The sequence below is a fragment of the Phocoena phocoena genome, chromosome 3 (genome assembly GCF_963924675.1).
Source record: "Phocoena phocoena chromosome 3, mPhoPho1.1, whole genome shotgun sequence".
Classification (NCBI taxonomy): Eukaryota; Metazoa; Chordata; class Mammalia; order Artiodactyla; family Phocoenidae; genus Phocoena; species Phocoena phocoena.
The window spans coordinates 67,275,360-67,297,846 of record NC_089221.1 but is presented as its reverse complement, the minus strand read 5'-3'; the positions used below and the strand labels follow the sequence as shown (position 1 = coordinate 67,297,846).

Below are 22,487 nucleotides of genomic sequence, written 5' to 3'. Positions count from 1 at the left end.
GTAGAAAAACAAGAGGAAAGCGGCTAGCATTTTCTGCTGTGATACACTGCAGCATCCTTAGCCACGGGTTGGTTTTGTCTGCAGAACATACTTCGGAAGTAGCTCCAGCTTAATCCAGAAAAACCTTTACTGAGGGCAGTTACATGTTAGGTACTTTTAATACAGATCCTGACATGAAGTGCAGTGCATTAAGCCAAATGTCTACCCATGTCCCAGCTTAGCGCCCTAAATAACCTGCTCTATCTGAGCCAAACCTTGGGATGTGAGGGTCTAAAATAGCAGAATCATATTTGCAGTATAACTTTAACTCAGAAAATCTGCAAGAGGACAGAGTGGTCCTGGGCCAGGGGTAGGCATAGGTCCAGAAGAGTGGGCTTTTCTGGGATCATCCTGCATGATGAACATGAGAGTGATGTGTCCTTCCAGTGTGTTGCAGAGTGAGATCTGTACATCCCTGTTGTAACAACCTCATGTTAAGTGTGGGATGCTGATTATTTTTATACTGAAAGAAGGCTTGCTTAGGCCTGGTGTTCTAAGTTTATAATGTAGCAAATTTTAGGACCAAATCCAGCTTGAAACAGATTGCTGACTATTTAAATCAAGGAGTTGACTTAACTGGAACAAAAAAGAAAAACATTTCTGGATCAAAAAAAAAAAATGCTGGAGAATAGGAGCTGTTAAAGTGGGAGAAAAACAGATCTGTTAGAAAGAGCCAAGACACACAACTTAAGGAGAAAACATCTCCACCCAGCAGGAAACCCTGACTTTAAGAAATGCCACTGAAAGAGAGATGCTCCAAGACGCCTCACTGCATCATCTTAGCTTAGGACTTATAGACATTTAGGCACTGAAGAATCCACTGGAGGTATTCTTGGTGTCAGTTTGAGTTCCTGTATGTTTACAGCCTTGATGACAACACAGTGACTCAGAGTACTGTAAGACTTTTTTTCCATTTATTGAGTGTCAGCAACATTAAGAACACTTTGAAGACCAGTGGCTAGGCCTAGACGTTTCTGCGCAATTAGATTTGGATTTAGTACAGCAACAGCAATCCATATTTTTAAGCCCAGACAGCTAAAGAACAGAGAGGAAATTCATGTTTAAAGACAGGGCTCTCATAATATTGTAAAGCCTGGATTGCTTTTGTTTGGAGCTTAGAGTGGCTATACGTTTGATGAGTGTGGTGAGAAAGCTTTGAGATTCTTCAGAAATTTCTGAAATAGTCACAGAGAATGGGAAGAAATCATTGAGTGAGAATCCATATGCGGAACTTTGAATCAGAAAGACATGGATTTGAATCTGGGATCCTCCCTTTACTGACTATTGATCTTTGTGTCACATGTCATGTTACGTTACCTCCCTAGCACCTGTTCCCTCTAAAGTGGAGATGATATCCTACCAGAAAAGAGTATTAAGAGGAGTCACTGAAGACATACCATAAAGCATTTAGCATTATGTGAGGCAGCAACAGTTTCCTTCCCAGGATATCATAATTTTGCCATCCTGCATTGCCGCTGGACACGCAAGATATTTTAAGTGACATAATACATGTTTGGAAAGTAGTAACAACATTATATTTTATAATTTCTGTAAACTTTCTACAATGTTTTAATAAAGCATTGAGGGTGGTTTTCTGTCTCAATCCATTGTCCAGCTTGAACCTAATGTCTTTGATGAATGTTAAAAAAGAGGGCAAAAAGCCATGTGAATTTTTTAAGAAATATAATCCTATGCCATGAAACATTGGGAACTTTTTCATGTCTTTATTGATGAGCATCTGTGTCACTTAATATGGTCTATTCAATGCAGTCTCCCTAGACCCCTCTTCTCATTGATGGCCTGCATCTGACCCATGACTGTCTATTTGTAGCTACAAACATCTCTCAGGATGGAGAACCTGAAATAGAAACAAAAGGTCATAGTGGTTGAAAGCCACTAAGGTCACACATGGGATCATGACAGTTGAAGATGATAAGATCAAGGATGTAGCAGTGCACTTAGTCATAGGAAGTAGGAAGAAGTAGGTGGCTATTGTGGGAGGAGAGAGGAAGCTATAGATCAAGGAACATTAGTACAACAAATGGTAAAGGTCTTAATAAGAATTGTCCACATGGAAAACAAAGTTTCCTATAATTTTTCTTTTAATTAGCATCATAAGATATAAGAAAAGATGCATGAGTTAGAGAACAAAGAGGGGAAATACTAAACTATTCAATGTTATGTATTCTTCTTTGATGAAAATCATTCCTATCTTTTGCATTTCAGTGTTGCAGTTGATGAATTTAATGCTTACTAAATCACTGTGGGTCTTATGCCCTTTAATATATATATTGCAACAATGAGCACATTGTGAGCACAGATCCCACAAGTCATGGATGCATATTTTAATTCTCTCTCATTTTTGAAGAATACTTGACTGCCTCCTCAACAGTTTTAGGGTTGTAGTTTTCTGAAAGATGATTTTCATTGGCCAATGATTACTATTACTCAATTATATATAAATGAACTGATTAAAATTCATGGAAACAGGGTTGACTTTTTAATGCTTAATTAGGAAACATCAAATTTTTTTGTTCCTGATATGTACACAGCTATAATTTTTATTACTATAAAATTGACCAATAAAGTCAGAAAATTGATTTATAAGCACAGACTCTGGGAGATGACGATCAGTCTCAAGAAGATCAGCTTTGCCAGTTCTGTACTATCTCAATTACACAAAAACCACATGCTAGATGAGTCAGTTTAATATAAAATTGATTGGTAGACTGAAAAGACCACCACTTTATTTTAAAATGCTCAAAATGGTTGTCCAAATTTTCAGCCAGGTTTGCCCAGTGGCATAATCAAAATCACAAGCCAATAATAGACTCAGTCTTCTATTTCAAAATACAAATAATCAAGTGGGTTTTTGGCCTTAGCATATGTATTTCTTAATCTCCTGAGTTCAAAAGAATTGCAAATTTATAATGGACTCTATCGTGGCATTTGAATTATGTCTTTTCCTTTTTGTAGGTGGATCTTCTGGTCCCTACCAAAGTGACTGGCATTATTACACAAGGAGCTAAAGATTTTGGTCATGTGCAGTTTGTAGGCTCCTACAAACTAGCTTACAGCAATGATGGAGAACACTGGACAGTATACCAGGATGAAAAGCAAAGAAAAGATAAGGTAAGTCATTCTTGTGGTATGATGACATACAGAAGTAGAGGATCAAATTGTTTAACATTTTTTATTCCTTGATTATTTTGATAATTAGGAATTGTAGAATTCTAATTATAGAAGTGAACAGATTTGATGATTATATTAGTTCATTGAAATTAAAATAGGGATGTTTCTTAGCTCAGTTTCCTTGATTGTGTTTTAATTCATGGATTAATGAATTTGACCTGTAAAGTCTCTGTTTTAATATTATAATGATCAGTATATACTGATGCACTTAACCTTCTACACCATACGATCTCTAATTGTTTTCCTAAAAGTTGTTACTATGTTGAACATCTTTGTATCTACTGGTAGCTACTGGTCTGAATGTCTGTGGGATTCTGGAGAATGAAAGTGTTCAAGGGTAATATCAATAACTACTTGGATCAGATGTTAAAATATGGCCTTAGATTAATGAAATTGAATTTGTTGCTTAGATTCTGTGCAAAGAACTGTACCTTTCTGAAGACATCAGTAGAAATGTAATCTCTTATTTCAGTGATTTGGGGGAAAATATAATACACTTTCATACATGTTAAGCATTTCTGAGTTAATAATGATTTTTCCATTTTATGTAATGCCTTTATTTCCTTACTGTTGTTGTATTATTAACCAATAGAAAGGTTGGGAATATCTTTCTTTCTTCAAGTATGCAAGGTAGAGAATTTAATTTTCCCAGAAATACCGAGACTGGAGTGACTATTTCAATGAGACTATAAAGTATGAATTCAGTTCACACAAAATTTATTTTAGGGGAGATGTGTTTTAGGTTAAGATTACAAAACCACAACTCTTTAACTTTTAATGTCTCAGAATATGCCCATTTAGCATCTCAGGACAGACGTATTCACTTAACATCTCAGAACACACACACATTTTGCGTTTTAACATCTCAGAAATTGGTGTATCTCAATGTCACAATCTAATAGCCCTTACTATTTTCTAGAAGAATGTAAAATAATGGCATGTTTTATAATCAGTGGTTTCTTAGATTGAATGAATATTGGGTATTTTGTAACAATGTCTTCAAATTTTTTTAGGGGTAGACAAGTATCTGCTATGATTTATAGCAAATAACTATTTCAGTTCTTGTTTTCACCTTTTACAGTAGGCATTTTGATGTGTAAAGAATGCAAATATATTCCATAAGATGAAATTTTCTAAACTTCATAAATTATACAGTTCTTGAAATTAATTTTAAGATAAGTATTCTCATCTATAATCCATGTGCAATATCCACTGAAAAGCACATTTGTAATATTTAAATCCTTATATAAGTTGATTTAAGGAAGAAGGGTAAACCATTGTGCTGGTGAAATACTTGTCTCCATTTATATTAAGCATATGATTTAATGATTATTTGTGAATCATTTTTAAAATTTCCCTAATTGATAGACTGGACATTGTTATTTATGCATTTTATTTCATTATCTCAGTCTGAAATGTACATAAAACCTTTGTGTCAAGTTGGCCAAGTGATTAGATAGTGTTGTTCAGGTTTTCTATATCTTCCCTGATTTTCCAGTTACTTGTACTAAAAATTCCAGAGAGAGCAATGTGGAAATCTCCAACTCTAACCATTGATTTCTCTATTTCTCCTGGCAGTTATTGGTATTTGCTTCATGTATTTTGAAAGTCTGTTGAAAGATATATGAATGATTAGGGTTGTAATGTCCTCTTAATCAAAAAACTCTTTTATCATTAGAAAATGACCTTCTTTATTCCTGGTGGTATTTTTGCTCTGAAACCTACTTTGCTGCTATTCATAGAGGTACTCTAGCTTTCTTTTGATTAGTACTACATTGGTATATGTTTTCTCCATCCTTTTACTTCTAACTATTTCTACTTTATATTTAAAATGCACTTTTTCTATGCAGCATATAGTTGTTTCCTTTTTTCCAATTCAACTATCTCTGCTTTTAACTGGAGCATTTAGACCATTTATATTCATATGAGTATTGAAATAATTGGGTATAAATCTATCATCTTGCTATTTATTTGCTATATGTCTCACCTTTTCTTTCATTTTTTCCTATTTTCAGCCTTCTTTTGAATTAATTGAATTTTTTAGTTATTCCATTGTGCTTCATTTGTTGACTTATTTGCTATAACTGTTTTTTGTTATTTTAGTCACTGCTTTAGGTTTTATAATATACATTTTAAACTTATCGAGTCTACCTTCAAATTAATGTAGAGCCCCGGAAACATACCTCCATAAGCACAAGCAAAATAGATTATAGTTATAAATCCATGTACTTAAGAGCCACACTTACTATAACACATGATTTTGCCATTCCCCAAATAAGTCTTATTGTAAAGAAAGAAAAAGACTCCCACTAGGCAAGTTGGAAAGTCATGAGAGTAAACTGACACGTTCAGTGTAAAGGATGTAAGCCAGAATCCTCATGTGAGACAGTAAGTCATGTCATCTATCCAATGTAAAATTTCTGAAAAAATAAACCATTTTAGAATTATAAATATGACAGTTGGCTAAACTCAGTCAATATAACTGGTAGTTTTAAAATTAAATTTAGCCAGTCTGTTTTTAATATTATAATTAGTTTGGTACATTGAAGAAAAGCCTTAATAAGTTTACTATTTATTACCAAAGGAAACAACTAACACCAATAAACAATACATAGAATGCTGCAGTTGCTATTATAATAAATACTTTGAAGGAAATGCAGGACATAAACATCTCCATTCCTACAGAGAAGGGAATTTTATAAAATAAATGAGAAAATGGATTCCATGAGTTCTTTCAGCAGTTGGAAATACAGGCATTTTACACACACACACACACACACACACACACACACACACACACATATATACACATATATATCCCAGTCAAAATATATGTTTATAAATATATACAAGTAATTATTGTGCTTTGTTGTTATTATTACTATTATTACTAGGAATTTAGGTATAATTTCATATATTCTTTATAGAAGTGCTCTTCTTTCAAGAGGTCCTACACAACTGATTAATTAATTTTTCTAAAGTTGAATAAGCCATCTTCTATTCATTCTTAGTATCATTTGTGTCTTGTTTTCCATGGTTGCTTTCCACAAGGGAAAAAAAGTCTTCAGTATTTAAAAGTGTAATTCAACTACAAGGTTTCATGGAGATAAATATAATAAATGAATTGAGTGTTTCAGGGCAAAATATATGCCTGTGAGATGTTTCATATATGCAAATTTCAAAATGAAATATTTACAAAGTTTTCTTTTCTTTCATTTTTGTTTTAAACACCCAATGTCCTCCAAATGCCCTTTGGAGCTTTCTGTTTTTAATCGAGCATCCAGTTAAGATTCATGTGATGTATTTATCATATCTCTTTAGTCTCCTTTAGAGTAATTCTCTTGTCATTTTTTTCTTCCAAAACATGGACATTTTTAAGAGTCTAGGCCAGATATCTTGCACAGGTCTCACAGCATGGTTTCATCTGTTTCCTCATGATTTTTTTTCTTTGAATTTTATTTTATTTTTTATACAGCAGGCTCTTATTAGTTATCTATTTATACATAATTAGTGTATATATGTCCAGTGCATCCCACCACAACCCCCACCCCCAACCACTTTCCCCCTTGGTGCCCATATAATTTTTCTCTACAACCGCATCTCTGTTTCTGCCTTGCAAACTGGTTCATCTGTATTATTTTTCTAGATTCCACATATATGCGTTAACATACATTTGTTTTTCTCTTTCTGACTTACTTCACTCTGTATGACAGTCTCCATCCACCTCTCTACAAATGACCCAATTTCGTTCCTTTTTACGGCTGAGTAATATTCCATTGTATATATGTACCACACCTTCTTTATCCATTTGTCGATGGGCATTTTGGTTGTTTCCATGACCTGGCTATTGTAAATAGTGCTGCAGTGAACATAGGTGTGCATGTGTCATTTGGAATTATGGTTTTCTCTGGGTATATGCCCAGTAGTGGGATTGCTAGGTCATATGGTAATTCTATTTTTAGTTTTTTAAGGAATGTCCATACTGTTCTCCATAGTGGCTGTATCAATTTACATTCCCACCAACAGTGCAAGAGGGTTCCCTTTTCTCCACACCCTCTCCAGCATTTATTGTTTGTAGATATTTTTGGTGATGCCCATTCTAACTGCTGTGAGGTGATACCTCATTGCAGTTTTGATTTGCATTTCTCTAATAATTAGTGATGTTGAGCAGCTTTTCATGTGCCTCTTGACCATCTGTATGTCTTCCTTGGTGAAATGTCTATTTAGGTCTTCTCCCCATTTTTTGATTGGGTTTTTTGTCTGTTTAATATTGAGCTGCATGAGCTGTTTATATATTTGGAGATTAATCCTTTGTCCAGTGATTTGTTTGCAAATATTTTCTCGCATTCTGAGGGTTGTCTTTTGGTCTTGTTTATCGTCTCCTTTGTTGTGCAAAAGCTTTGAAGTTTCATTAGGTCCCATTTGTTTATTTTTGTTTTTATTTCCATTACTCTAGGAGTTGGGTCAAAAAAGATCTTGCTGTGATTTATGTCATAGAGTGTTCTTCCTATGTTTTCCTCTAAGAGTTTTATAGTGTCTGGTCTTACATTTAGGTCTGTAATCCATTTTGAGTATATTTTTGTGTATGGTGTTAGGGAGTGTTCTAATTTCATTCTTTTACATGTAGCTGTCCAGTTTTCCCAGCACCACTTATTGAAGATGCTCTCTTTTCTCCATTGTATGTCCTTGCTTCCTTTGTCATAGATTAGTTGACCATAGATGTGTGGGTTTATCTCTGGGCTTTCTTTCCTGTTGCATTGATCTATATTTCTGTTTATGTGCCAGTACCATATTGTCTTGATGACTGTAGCTTTGTAGTATAGTCTGAAGTCGGGGAGTCTGATTCCTCCAGCTCTGTTTTTTCCCCTCAAGATTGCTTTGACTATTTGGAGTCTTTTGTGTCTCCGTACAAACTTTAAATTTTTTTCTTCTAGTTCTATAAAAGCTGCCATTGGTAATTTGATAGGGATTGTGTTGAATCTTCAATCTGATTGCTTTGGGTAGTATAGTAATTTTCACAATATTGATTTTTCCAATCCAAGAACATGATATATCCCTCTATCTCTGTCATCTTTGATTTCTTTCATCAGTGTCTTATAGATAGTTTTCTGAGTACAGGTCTTTTACCTCCTTAGGTAGGTTTATTCCTAGGTATTTTATTCTTTTTGTTGCAGTGGTGAATGGGATTGTTTCCTTAATTTCTCTTTGTAATCTTTCATTGTTAGTGTATAGGAATGCAAGAGATTTCCATGCATTAATTTTGTATCCTGCAACTTTACCAAATTCATTGATTAGCTCTAGTAGTTTTCTGGTGGCATCTTTAGGATTCTCTATGTATAGTATCATGTCATCTGCAAACGGTGACCAGTTTTACTTCTGCTTTTCCAATTTGTATTCGTTTTATTTCTTTTTCTTCTCTGATTGCCATGGCTAGGACTTCCAAAACTATGTTGAATAATAGTGGCGAGAGTGGACATCCTTGTCTTGTTCCTGATCTTCAAGGGAATGCTTTCAGTTTTTCACCATTGAGAATGATGTTTGCTGTGGGTTTGTTGTATATGGCCTTTATTATGTTGAGGTAGGTTCCCTCTATGCCCACTTTTTGGAGAGTTTTTATCATAAATGGGTGTTGAATTTTGTCAAAAGCTTTTTCTTCATCTATTGAGAAAATCATAATTTTTTCTTCTTCAATGTGTTAATATGGTGTATCACATTGATTGATTTGTGTGTATTGAAGAATCCTTGCATCCCTGGGATAAATCCCACTTGATCATGATGTATGATCCTTCTAATGTGTTGTTGGATTCTGTTTGCTAGCATTTTGTTGAGGATTTTTGCATCTATATTCATCAGTGTTATTGGCCTGTAATTTTTTTTGTAGTATCTCTGTCTGGTTCTGGTATCAGGGTGATGGTGGCCTCATAGAATGAGCTTGGGATTGTTCCTTCCTCTGCAGGTTTTGGAAGAGTTTGAGAAGGATAGGTGTTAGCTCTTCTCTATATGTTTGATAGAGTTCACCTGTGAAGCCATCTGGTCCTGGACTTTTGTTTGTTGGAAGATTTTTAATCACAGTTTCATTTTCGTTACTTGTGATTGGTCTGTTAATATTTTCTATTTCTTCCTGGTTCAGTCTTGTAAGGTTACATGTTTCTAAGAATTTGTCCATTTCTTCCAGGTTGTCCATTTTATTGGCATATAGTTGCTTGTAGTAGTCTCTTATGATCCTTTGTATTTCTGCAGTGTCCATTTTAACTTCTCCTTTTCATTTCTAATTCTGATTTATGTTGATTTCTTGATGAGTCTGGCTAATGGTTTATCAATTTTATCTTCTCAAATAACCAGCTTTTAGTTTCATTGATCATTGCTATTGTTTCCTTCATTTCTTTTTCATTTATTTCTGATCTGAACTTTATGATTTCTTTCCTTCTGCTAACTTTGGGGGGTTTTTGTTCTTCTTTAATTGCTTTAGGTGTAAGGTTAGATTGTTATTTGAAATTTTTCTTGTTTCTTGAGGTATGGTTGTACTGCTATAAACTTCCCTCTTAGAACTGCTTTTGCTGCATCCCATAGGTTTTGGATCATCGTGTTTTCATTGTCATTTTTCTCTAAGTAGTCTTTGATTTCTTCAGTGATCTCTTGGTTATTTAGTAATGTATTGTTTAGCCTCCATGTGTTTGTGTTTTTTACGTTTTTTTTCCCTGTAATTGATTTCTAATCTCATAGCTTTGTGGTCGGAAAAGATGCTTGATATGATTTCAATTTTCTTAAATTTTCTGAGGCTTGATTTGTGACCCAAGATGTGATCTGTCCTGGAGAATGTTCCATGTACACTTGAGAAGAAAGTGTAATCTGTTGTTTTTGAATGGAATGTCTTATAAATATCAATTAAATCTACCTGGTCTATTGTGTCATTTAAAGCTTGTGTTTCCTTATTAATTTTCTGTCTGAGTGATCTGTCCATTGGCGTAAGTGAGAGGTTAAAGTCCCTCGCTATTATTGTGTTACTGTCAATTTCCTCTTTTATAGCTGTTAGCATTTGCCTTACGTATTGAGGTGCTCCTATGTCGAGTACATATATATTCATAATTGTTATATCTTCTTCTTGGATTGATCCCTTGATCCCTATGTTGTGTCCTTCCTTGTCTCTTGTAACAGTCTTTATCTTAAAGTCCATTTTGTCTGATATGAGTATTGTTACTCCAGCTTTCTTTTGATTTCCATTTGCCTGGAATATCTTTTTCCATCCCCTCACTTTCAGTCTGTATGTTTCCCTGGATCTGAAGTGGGTCTCTTGTAGACAGCATATAGATGGGTCTTGTTTTTATAGCCATTTAGCAAGCCTGTTTCTTTTGGTTGGAGCATTTAATCCATTCAAATTTATGGTAATTATAGATATGTATGTTCCTATTATCATTTTCTTAATTGTTTTGGGTTTGTTTTTGTAGGTCCTTTTCTTCTCTTGTGTTTCCTAGGGAAGCTCATTTAGCATTTGTTGTAGAGCTGGTGCTAAATTCTCTTAGCTTTTGCTTGTCTGTAAAGCTTTTGATTTCTCTGTCGAATGTGAATGAGATCCTTGCCGGGTAGAGTAATCTTGGTTGTACGTTCTTCCCCTTCAACACTTTAAATATATCATACCACTCCCTTCTGGCTTGTAGAGTTTCTGCTGAGAAATCAGCTGTTAACCTTATGGGAGTTCCCTTATATGTTATTTGTCATTTTTCCCTTGTTGCTTTTAATAATTTTTCTTTGTCTTTAATTTTTGTCAATTTGATTACTATGTGTCTTGGTGTGTTTCTCCTTGGGTTTATCCTGCCCGGACTCTCTGAGCTTCCTGGACTTGGGTGGCAATTTTCCTTTCCATGTTAGGGAAATTTTTGACTATAATCTCTTCAAATATTTTCTTGGGTTCTTTCTTTCTCTCTTCTCCTTATGGGACCCCTATAATGTGAATATTGTTGCATTTAATGTTGTCCCAGAGATCTCTTAGGCTGTACTCATTTCTTTTCATTCTTTTTTCTTTATTCTGTTCCACGGCAGTGAATTCCACCATTCTGTCTTCCAGTTCTCTTATCCGTTCTTCTGCCTCAGTTATTCTGCTATTGATTCCTTCTAGTGTATTTTTCATTTCAGTTATTGTATTGTTCATCTCTGTTTGTTTGTTCTTTATTTCTTCTAGGTGTTTGTTCTTTAATTCTTCAAGCTCTTTTTAAACATTTCTTGCATCTTCTTGATCTTTGTCTCCATTCTTTTTCTGAGGTCCTGGATCATCTTCATTTTCATTATTCTGAATTCTTTTTCTGGAAGGTTGCCTATCTCCACTTCATTTAGTTGTTTTTCTGGGGTTTCATCTTGTTCCTTCATCTGGTACATAGTCCTCTGCCTTTTCATTTTGCTTCGCTTTCTGTGAATGTGGTTTTCGTTCCACAGGCTGCAAAATTGTAGTTCTTCTTGCTTCTGCTGTCTGCCCTCTCACAGAGTTTTCTAACTCCTTTTTTATGCTTTTCTGTTTTTATTGACTGCTTTAATTGTTTTAATTGATTTTGGGGTTATGGATGTGGAAGTCTAATGTATCAATAGATCCAGAAACAAGGTTAATGTCAAGAAAGCAATGACAGGGACAAATTATATACATACATAGGAGTATCTAAACTATGTATGAATGTGCATGTGTATATGTGTGTGTGTGTGTGTACATACACACCAGAAGTTACTTGCAGAAAAAAAGGTGCCTTGTTCTCTTCATTGAGATGTCACTTTCTCATTACTCTCTCCAAGCTTTCATAAGAATTGTAATTTACTTTAGTATTCTATTTTTGGACAAAATTCCACATTAAATCTTTTGTTATTGAGCATGTGATGATACTGTCTGAATACAATCCCTGCATTCTTATTTTTCTCTTTCTAGTCTACAATATTTTCTAACATTTAACTAACTTTTGTATTTCTCTACAACATGGATTCAGATACACTTTTATTTAAAAGCCAAATGTTCCTTTGCTCTCATGAAAGTGACATTTGTTTTTATACTCTTCGAGCTGTTTCACTGTAGTTAGCAGGAAAATTGCAAAATTTGACAGACACTTTCTGCATTTACTTTTTAAGGTTAGAAGCCAAAGTAAAACAATAATAAATTTCAGGAAAAGTACATATATGGAAAAATTAGAAATGAAAATGGGTTTTCTTAACCAATATATTAGTCATAAGGTCATGGTGTTTAAGTAAACCTGAGTTTACACCATGGGAGCTTTCTTCTTTGGGAAAAGAAAAAAAATGCTGGTAATAGTCTATTTTGTCTCTCCCCCTGAAATTACCCAGGTTTTTTAAAAGCATAAGTCAAAAAATTACAACTTTACTCTGGGTTTTCTGTAAAAGAAAATCCCAAACCCTGTTTCTTATTGGTTCTTAAAAAGATGAATTCCACATATTCATCAAGAACTATTCTGCAACATCTTGGAACTCTCTAATTCAGTGGTTACCAAAATTGTCTGATCGTAACAGACTCATGGGGGAGCTAGTTAAGAAGTACAGGGACTTTCCTGGTGGTCCAGTGGTTGAGAATCTGCCTTCCAATGCAGGGAACACAGGTTTGATCCCTGGTTGGGGAACTAAGATCCCACATGCTGCAGGGCAACTAAGCCCACGTGCTGCAGTGAAAGATCCTGCATGCTTCAACTAAGACCCAATGCAGCCAAATAAATAAATATTTAAAGAAAAAGAAAGAAAGAAATATGGATTTCTGGGCCCTGCTTCAGACTCTCTGGGGAGGAACTGGGAATTTAAATATTTATAGAAATCCCAGCTAATTTAAATAATAAGTAAATGTGGGAAATATGATTCTAATTGATAGCAAAACTCAAATTAAGCTTTTGAAACTAAAGGTAGTTTTGTATTTTTCTAGTGAGTGGAATTTATTATATTATAATTCTTCAGGACTTTGGTTGGCCTCTAATTTGTCAGTGGAAGTCAATATGAATCAGTGTTTACAAAAGTAAGTTTAGATTTTAATATGTTTGCCAATTCTCTTATGAACATCAGAAAGTAAACAGGTATTAGCTTTAAACAAATTTTAAATTTAAATAGATTTAAGTAGTTAGGAACACAGATTATGTGGGAAAACATCTAGGAGAATGTGACATGTGTGTCCGGCAGTTATTGTCTACTCTATGCTAGATGTATGGGGCAGGGGCAGGGGCAGGGGCAGGGGGGAGTCTGAATATGACATAGTGGCTCAAAGAACTCCCAGTCTAATAAGGAGCTCGGGAAAGGTGGAAAAACTGTTTCAGTCAGCTTGTTTTGAAGAATCAAAATATCATCTACCCAATGTATCATTTGATAAAACAACTCTAGGAAAGAAGTCGCACATAGATGTCCATTTCAAAAAGTTCGTGACTCTCCAATAGAAAAAAAAGAATTCCTAGTCCTTCTCTACTTCTTTTCTTTCTCAACATCAGTGTGAAAAAGAGAAGCAGCAGCATAACAACCCTCATTAATAGAGCCTCCAAATCTGTATTGGAGGATATATTCAAATCCAAGAGTAATTACAGATGCCACAGGGCATGCTGTCCTTCCTGCTGATGCTAGCACTATCAGGTAGCTGAAATTAAATGTGAATATTTAAAGTCTTAAAAGTCCAGTTCATCAGTGAAGCAGACATCAGTCCAGTAGTCAATACCCATGCTGTTCTTTTGAAATTTGATCTGGATCAGAAATTTAGAACCTGAAGAATGCTCTAGGAAGTAAATAAATGGGATCCTCAGTGGCAATTGGTGAGGAGGATACTAGGAGGGGAAAATGAAAGGGGGTGGATTAGTCTTTCAAGGAGGACCAGCCACATGTTTCTGAATAGCAAGATCAAGGACAGATCTCTCAATCTTGCATGGAGACCCTTAGTCTCATCCAGTCAGAGTCCTCTTGCTGTTTTCCAGTAAGGCAGGGAGGGAAAGAAAAGGAGCTGCTTTTCTGAAAGCAATTTCCAAGAACTAATTGACTTTACACAAAACACTCAAATTCAAAAATAGCAAGTGAGTTGTGCCTCTATTTGCTAGAGATTTGTAATGTAGTCACAGTAGTGTACTTACTTAGGGATCTGGTGAGTGACTTAATTGGAAGTTAAAGAAACAAGGATATAGTTTCAGCGTTGTCTAAAAATAAGGACTGTGTTATTTTAAAAAACGCCATCTGGTATCAACTCTTATTTACAATTTTATCTGCTTTCTTCCTTGTCGTAATTCAATATTACGGGACCTGACTAGGATTCAGTTGGTGTAAAGAATACAAAATTGCCTATGTTCACATAAATGTGGGTGTTACTGGATTTTGGAATTTAGGACACCACCTGAAAATATTTCCATTTTGGCAGAATATAAAGTTCAATGATGAGCTCATCCTTTTAAATTTTAAATTGTATGAAATAGCTCTGCCCAGGAGTAGATAGACAGAGGTAAATAGTTAACGTCACAATTCTATTTTCAATGCAATAAAAACTGCATGGAATTCAGGGATTAAAAGAAAATAAGTTCAGTTATTTCAATATATACACCAACTGCAAAATTCAAGGAAATACTGTAATTCCTTACATAGCTTTCATAATGCATGATCTTGCCTAAAATAGAATGGGATCCCTGTAAATTTTGCTAAGGCCTCTGACCAAGAAGGCTGCATCCAAAGAAATATTCCAGCAGAGAAGAATTGATTCATCAAATGTTGTTTGCAGACCTAGATCTGCCTGCTGGATCAGGAAAGAGCAGGCACATTGAACAAATTTAAATTCGGAAAGCAGCATATTTTCACCAGTGAGTACTGTGAAAGCAGTTGGTAAGGTGCACAAAGAACATAATGGGGACTCAGAGTCAGTTGTGAAGTGGGGGCTTTGGGTCAGGAACAAGGCAGAAGACTGGATGCAAGTCTAGAGGCAAGCAGGGCTGGATCAGCTATAAGGAGACCCGTATTTCCATTTCCATGTTTAACATGACCTCCAAATAGCCTGCCTACCCAGAGATGTTTGTTCCTGAACCTAGGGTGAAGAAGGGTTTAAGAGCAGGAAAGGAAGAGGAACAGGAAATGGAGCTTATGGGATGGAGTTGAGCAGGGAGAGGGTTAGTATTTAACTTAAAGAACTACAAGTGTAGAATCAAGTAACTATCTGCATGCTTAGAAATAAAAGACAAGCTAGAGTGACAGACTAGCCACAGGAACCATCAGAAGCCAATGTATCTGAAGGAGCTCATTAATTTTAAAAAGACATTAGATTTGGAGACAGAATTAGAAACCTAGTTGCCTTTCTTCAAGGATCAATTTTGAAGTTGCAAAGAAAATTCTTTTGTATGTCAGTTCACATTCTGTAATATTAAAACTAGCAATGTAAACTATATGGTTAATTCTGGCCAATGAAGCATTTCCATTTCTTAGAAGGAATTTGGATTTTTTACTCTTTATTTAAAACAAAAAGCAAAAGCAGTGTGCTTGTCTAAGGACATATCATCAGGCAGTAAAAAGAAAAATCAAACATCAGGCACAAAATCCATAAAACTCACCAATTTGGGGGTGGGTTGGAGGAAGAAAAACATCCCTGCCACTATGACTCATATTTAGTGACAGATAACATCCAGCACAGATGCTATGAAACATCATTCTCAATAAGATCAAAGTTTAAGCAGAAAAGAGAAAACAATACAGAGAAGTGCAGTAATGAGGAACGAATATATGTTTTTTCTTTGTGTTAATTATATATGTCTTGAAAACTCAACTTCTTTATTTTCAAAAAATTTGATAAACTACCTTAAAATTTGAAATAATATAGTCTTTCTAGTTAACAGATGTTTCTGCATGAATGAAAAAATATATGCGAAAAACACAAGGAATATATTAGTTATTCAAGTGAAATGTTCATAAATAAAAAATATTTTTTTTATTATTGCCTGCTTTATGGCCTTACTTTTTCCAATACTCAAATACCAGAAACCTTAAAGTTTCCTAATTTTTGCCTTTCTAAACCACCATCACTCATCAAAAATTAATAAAAATTTCCTTACTGAAAATTCTGGATATCTAATGTTTATGTTTGACTTCCATACTTTGAGACACAGTTGCATAATGAGAATATTCCTCAGTGGAAAAGAATTACTTTTTCTTTAGTTCATGCTTGTATTACTACTGTGAGGACTATCAAGTGTCAAACCAACTGTGACCCTATGCATCAATTAAAACATAAAAATATATATATTTTTTAGTTTTAGGTGTACAACATAGTGATTTGATATTTTTGTAGATTATACTCCATTTAAAGAAATTAAAAATATTGGCTATATTCCCTGTGCTGTACAATTTATCTTTGTATCTTATTTTAAAAAAATTTTTACATATATATATATATATATATATACACACACACACACACACACACACACACACACACACATTCTTTTTAATATTCTTTTCCATTATGGTCTATCACAGGATATTGAATATAGTTCCCTATGCTATGCAGTAGGACCTTGTTGTTTATCCATTCTACATATTGATATGATGTTTGCATCTGCTAATACCAAACTCCCAATCCACCCCTCCTTCAGCCCCCTCCCCCTTGGCAACCACAAGTCTGTTCTCTATGTCTATGACTCTGTTTCTGTCTTATACATAGGTTCATTTGTGTCATATTTTAGATTCCACATATACATGATATCATATAGTATTTGTCTTTCTCTTTCTGACTTACTTCACTTAGTATGATAATCTCTAGGTCCATCCATGTTACTGCAAATGGCATTATTTCTTTTTTTTTATGGCTGAGTAATATTCTATTGTGTGTGTGTGTGTGTGTGTGTGTGTGTGTGTATATATATATATATATATATATATATATATATATATACCACATCTTCTTTATCCATTCATCTGTTGATGGATACTTAGGTTGTTTCCATGTCTTGGCTATTATGAATAGTGTTTCTATAAACATAGGGATGCATGTAACTTTTTGAATTATAGTTTTGTCCAGATATAGGCCCAGGAGTGGGATTGTTGGATATTGCAACTCTATTTTTAGTTTTTTGAGTAATCTCCATAGTGTCCTCCACAGTGGCTGCACCAACTTACATTCCCACCAACAGCATAGGAGGGTTCCCTTTTCTCCACACCCTCTCTAGCATTTGTTATTTGTAGACATTTTAATGATGGCCATTCTGACCAGTGTGAGGTAGTACCTCATTATAGTTTTGATTTGCATCTCTCTAATAATTAGTGATGTTGAACATCTTTTCATGTGCCTGCTGGCCATATGTATGTCTTCTTCAGAAAAATGTCTATTTAGGTCTTCTACCCATTTTTTGATTGGGTTGTTTGGTTTTTTGTTATTGAGTTATATGGGTTATTTGTGTATTTTGGAAATTAATCCCTTGTTGGTCGCATCATTTGTAAATATTTTCTCCCAGTCCATAGGTTGTCTTTTCATTTTGTTTATGGTTTCCTTTCTGTGCAAAAGCTTTTAAGTTTGATTAGGTCCCATTTGTTTATTTTTGGTTTTATCTCTATTGCCTTGGAAGACTGACCTAAGAAAAACATTGGTACGATCTATGTCAGAGAATTTTTTGCCTATATTCTCTGCTAGGAGTTTTCTGGTGTCATGTCTTATATTTAAGTCACTTCGAGTTTATTTTTGTGTACAGTGTACACAAAAATAAACTCGAAGTGACTTAAATATAAGACATGTGTGAGGGTCTGTTCTAACTTCATTGATTTACATGCGGCTATCCAACTTTCCCAAAACCACTTGCTGAAGACATGTCTTTTCTCTACTGTATATTATTGCCTCCTTTGTTGAAGAGGGTGTGTGGGTTTAATTCTGGGCTCTCTATTCTGTTCCATTGACCCATATGTTAGTTTTTGTGTCAACACCATGCTGTTTTGATTACTGTAGCATTGAGTATTGTCTGAAGTCTGGGAGGGTTATGCCTCCTTCTTTGTTCTGTTTCCTCAGGATTGCTTTGGTAATTCTGGGTCTTTTATTGATTCCATATATATTTTAGGATTATTTGTTCTAGTTCTGTGAAAAATGTCATGGGTAATTTTATAGGGATCACATTAAATTTGTAGATAGTTTTGGATAGTACAGCTATTTTAACAAAATTAATTCTTCCAATTCAAGAGCATAGGATATCTTTCCATTTCTTTGAATCATCTTCAGTTTCCTTTATTAATGTTTTATATTTCTCGGCATATAAGTCTTTTGCCTCCTTGGTCAGGTTTATTCCTAAGGATTTTATTTTTTTGCATGTGATTTTTAAAAGGGATTGTTTTTCTACATACCCTTTCTCATTAGTGTAAAGAAATGCAACTGATTGCTGTATGTTAATCTTGTGTCCTGCTCCCTTGCTGAGTTCATTTATCAATTCTAGTAGTTTTTGTGTGGAGTCTTTAGGGTTTTCTATATGTAGTATCATGTCATCTGCATATAATGACACTTTTACCTCTTCCCTTCCAATTTAGAGCCCTTTATTTATTTTTCTTGCCTGATTGCTGTGGCTAGGACTTCCAATACTATGTTGAATAGAAGTGGTGAGAGTGAGCATCCTTGTGCTGTTCAAGATTTTAGCAGGAAAGCTTTCAGCTTTTCACTGTTGAGTATTATATTGGCCATGGGCTTGTCATAAATAGCTTTTATTATGAGATATGTTCCCTCTATACCCACTCTGGTATGAGTTTTTATAACGAATGGATGTTGAATTTTATCAAATGCTTTTTCTGTGTCTATTGGGATGATCATGTGTTTTTTGTTTTTTCTTTTGTTGATGTGGTATATCACATTAATTGATTTGTATATGTTGAACCATCCTTGTGAACCTGGGATCAATCCAACTTGGTCATGGCGTATGATCTTTTCATGTGTTGTTGGATTCAGTTTGCTAATACTTTGTTGAGAATTTTTGCATCTATATTCATTAAAGAAAGGTATTGGCATGTAATTTTCTTTTTTGGTAGTGTCTTTGTCTGGTTTTGGTATCAGGGCGATGGTGGCTTCATAGAATGTCTTTGGGGGAGTGTTCCCTCCTCTTCGGTCTTTTGGAAGACTTTTGAGAAGGATCAGTATAAGTTCTTATTTGTATGTTTGGTAGAATTTGCCTGTGAAGCCATCTGGTCCTGAACTTTTTTTTGTAGGAAGATGTTTAATTACAGATTCTATTTTACTTCTAGTTATCAGTCTGTTCAAATTATCTATTTCTTCTTGATTCAATTTTGATGGGCTGTATGTTTCTAGAAACTTGTCCATTTCTTCTAGGTTGTTGAATTTGTTGGCATATAAATTGTTCATTGTATTCTTCTGGGGTTTTTTTGGGTTTTTTTTTGCATTTCTGTGGTATCAGTTGTTATTTCTCCTTTTTCATTTCTTATTTTGTTTATCTGGGTCCTCTTGTTTCTTCTTGGTGAGCCTGACCAGAGGTTTGTCAATTTTGTTTACCCTTTCAAGAAACCGGCTCTTGGTTTTATTGATTTTTTTCTATTGTTTTTTAAATCTTTATTTTGTTTATTTCCTCTCTGATCTTTATTATTTCCTTCTTTCTGCTGACTTTAGATTTTGTTTGTTCTTTTTCTAATTCTTTTAGGTGGTATATTAGGTTGTTTATTTGAGATTTTTCTTGTTTTTTGAGGAAGGCCTGTATTTCTGTGAACTTCCCTCTAAGAAACTGCTTTTGCTGCACCCTGTAGATTTTGTATGGCTGTGTTTTCAGTGTTATTTATAAGATATAAAAAGTATTGTTTGGAGGAGAGGCAAAAGGTCAACTTTTGAGTGCTGTGAATTTACAAAAGTTTCCACAAAAGTAAAAATATATATATATTGAATGGTGATAGGCCCCCAGTAGAATGGTCAAGGCTATCGAACTTTAATAAGTTGTTGAAAATTCAAATATGTTATTATTCATTAAAAGGCAGTGATGCAGCTGATTAAAGCAGGAGAACTTAGCTGAGAAAAATTTTTATTATTTTTACTAGAAGAATTACAAAGTATTATTTAATGTGAATCTGGTAGTTATCATTCCTACTATGAAAATGAGTACTTAATCAGTCTAAGATAGAAACCATGTCATTATTTTGGTTGTTGGAACTATGCACTGACTTTTGGCTAGAATACAGCAAAAAATATGAATCCATTTCATTTCTAAATAATTACCAAGCAATGAATATTTTGACTGTTTAATATATTTTGACTGTTTAATATATTTTGAAGGTAAAAAACTCCTCAAGGACATCACCCATGGTACACGTGCCAATTTTCCTATCCACCATCACACTATCAGCTGCAATACGTGAGCAATTAAGTCTTTAGTTTAATACTTTTAAAATGAAAGAGTAAAATACCAAAGTTTTAAAACAAGGAAAGATATTTGCCCTCATTAACTTCAGCCAAAGTGATATCTTTTTAAGTATATTCTCTATTGAGATTTTATACACACATATGCATGTTTTTTTCCTTTAAGGAGATAATACTCACTTTAATTAAAAAAAGAATTAATATTCATATCTACTCTTTCATAGTTTAAATCTGAAAAAGAACAAAAGATACCTGTCACAGTTCCATGTTTACTGGAAACCATAAAAGGATTTCTGAATCTGTCCCACCCTATAAAATGACCCATTTGGCAGTGATTCTCATGTACTTCCTTTTGTTAGAACTCAAAGAAAAAACATATTAATATGTATGGTGCACTCTTGAGACACACATCTGTACAAAAACCTCTTGGGGCCCTTATTAAAGAGGCAACGCATTTCTCATCATTATAAAGCTTCTGGTGTAATTTGAAACACAAAGCTGATTAAAAGATAACTTTAAAAAATAAAAGATGAATACAGAAATTATACCTGCATGAAAGGGCATTCCTCACAGTTTTTCTGCAACTGTGAACAGATTACCAAACCCCAGAAGACCGAACATAGAAATTAATTTCCTACTTTCCAATAAAACTAGAAACAAAATTAATTTTGTACAGATAAATGAAACATTAATAATAAAGGGAGGCATTCCTCCTGAGTGAGTGAAAATGTTACTTTTACATACAATATTGGTTTTTGGCTTTTTGGGGGGGGGTTTGTTTTTTTTTGCGGTATGCGGGCCTCTCACTGCTGTGGCTCCTCCTGTTGCTGAGCACAGGCTCTGGACGCGCAGGCTCAGCGGCCATGGCTCATGGGCCTAGCCACTCCGCGGCATGTGGGATCTTCCCGGACTGGGGCACGAACCCGTGTCCCCTGCATCGGCAGGCGGACTCTCAACCACTGCGCCACCAGGGAAGCCCTTACATACAATAGTGTACTTTTTTCTTCTTCTTCTTTTTGGTAGCTCATCAATATCTATAAGTAACAGCAAAGTTGACTTTTCCCTCCTGATATCAAATGTATTTTAATAATCAGTATACCCTTAGCTCATTGAGACAACAAGATTCAGGATTCAGCTCAAACCAAAGCAGAGTTTGCACCTGCTCAGCTCAGGGCCAGGATTCCCTGTGCTCTTCACATAGGGTTGCCAGATTTAGCATATAAAATATAGGACACCTGTTAATTAGAATTTCAGATGAACAGTGAATTTTTTTAGTATATGTATATCCCATACCTTATATCTTACAGCCCTATCTCCATTAAAGATCTCCCCAATTTCCCACCTGGATCAGCTGGTCTCCTGAGAATGCACAGGGGAGAGGAGAAAGGAAAATGCCTTATTTCTGTGCCTAGACACACACACACACACACACACACACACACACACACACACACACAACACTGCTTCGGCTCTGAGTTTCCCCTCTGCCACGTCCTCATGCATCTCCAGGATTATCTTCTCCCACTCCCTAACACTGCTTTCTCCTCAGTACCATTTTATCTTAGAAGACACATGGCTGAATGCTTAAATCACTGCTGTGCTCATACATATAGCTCTGTACTAAGTCATTTCTGACCAAGATAGGGTGAAGTTTTTCAAAGAGACATACAGTGATGAAGAGGTTCCTAATGTGGGGTGGAAATTATCAGATACCAGTTTCTCTACTGCCACGTCATTTAGATGGCTACTATAAAGGGGTTAAAGTCACACCACATATTGTTCTGATAAAATGCAAAATGCCTGGTATGATTTAGGAAATTCTGAAATATGAGCATTGAGCTTCAATAGAGAAGGAGAATGTTCTGTACTTTTATAGAAAAAGGGAAAGACATTTCCACATTTCTGATGTTAGAATAAAAAAAAATTAGATGGCCTTACTCTCTGACTGCTC

At 34.8% G+C, this 22,487-nt stretch overlaps 1 protein-coding gene across 2 annotated transcripts in view; it reads left to right on the top strand.

The window, feature by feature from the left end:
- Nucleotides 1-22,487, top strand: part of EDIL3 (EGF like repeats and discoidin domains 3) — a 427,880-nt gene that overhangs the window by 382,385 nt on the left and 23,008 nt on the right. For both annotated transcript variants that reach the window (XM_065874095.1, XM_065874094.1), the window contains one exon: nucleotides 3,016-3,171. In XM_065874095.1, coding sequence (XP_065730167.1) covers nucleotides 3,016-3,171 — 156 coding nt within the window. The remainder of the gene's footprint in view (nucleotides 1-3,015; nucleotides 3,172-22,487) is intronic.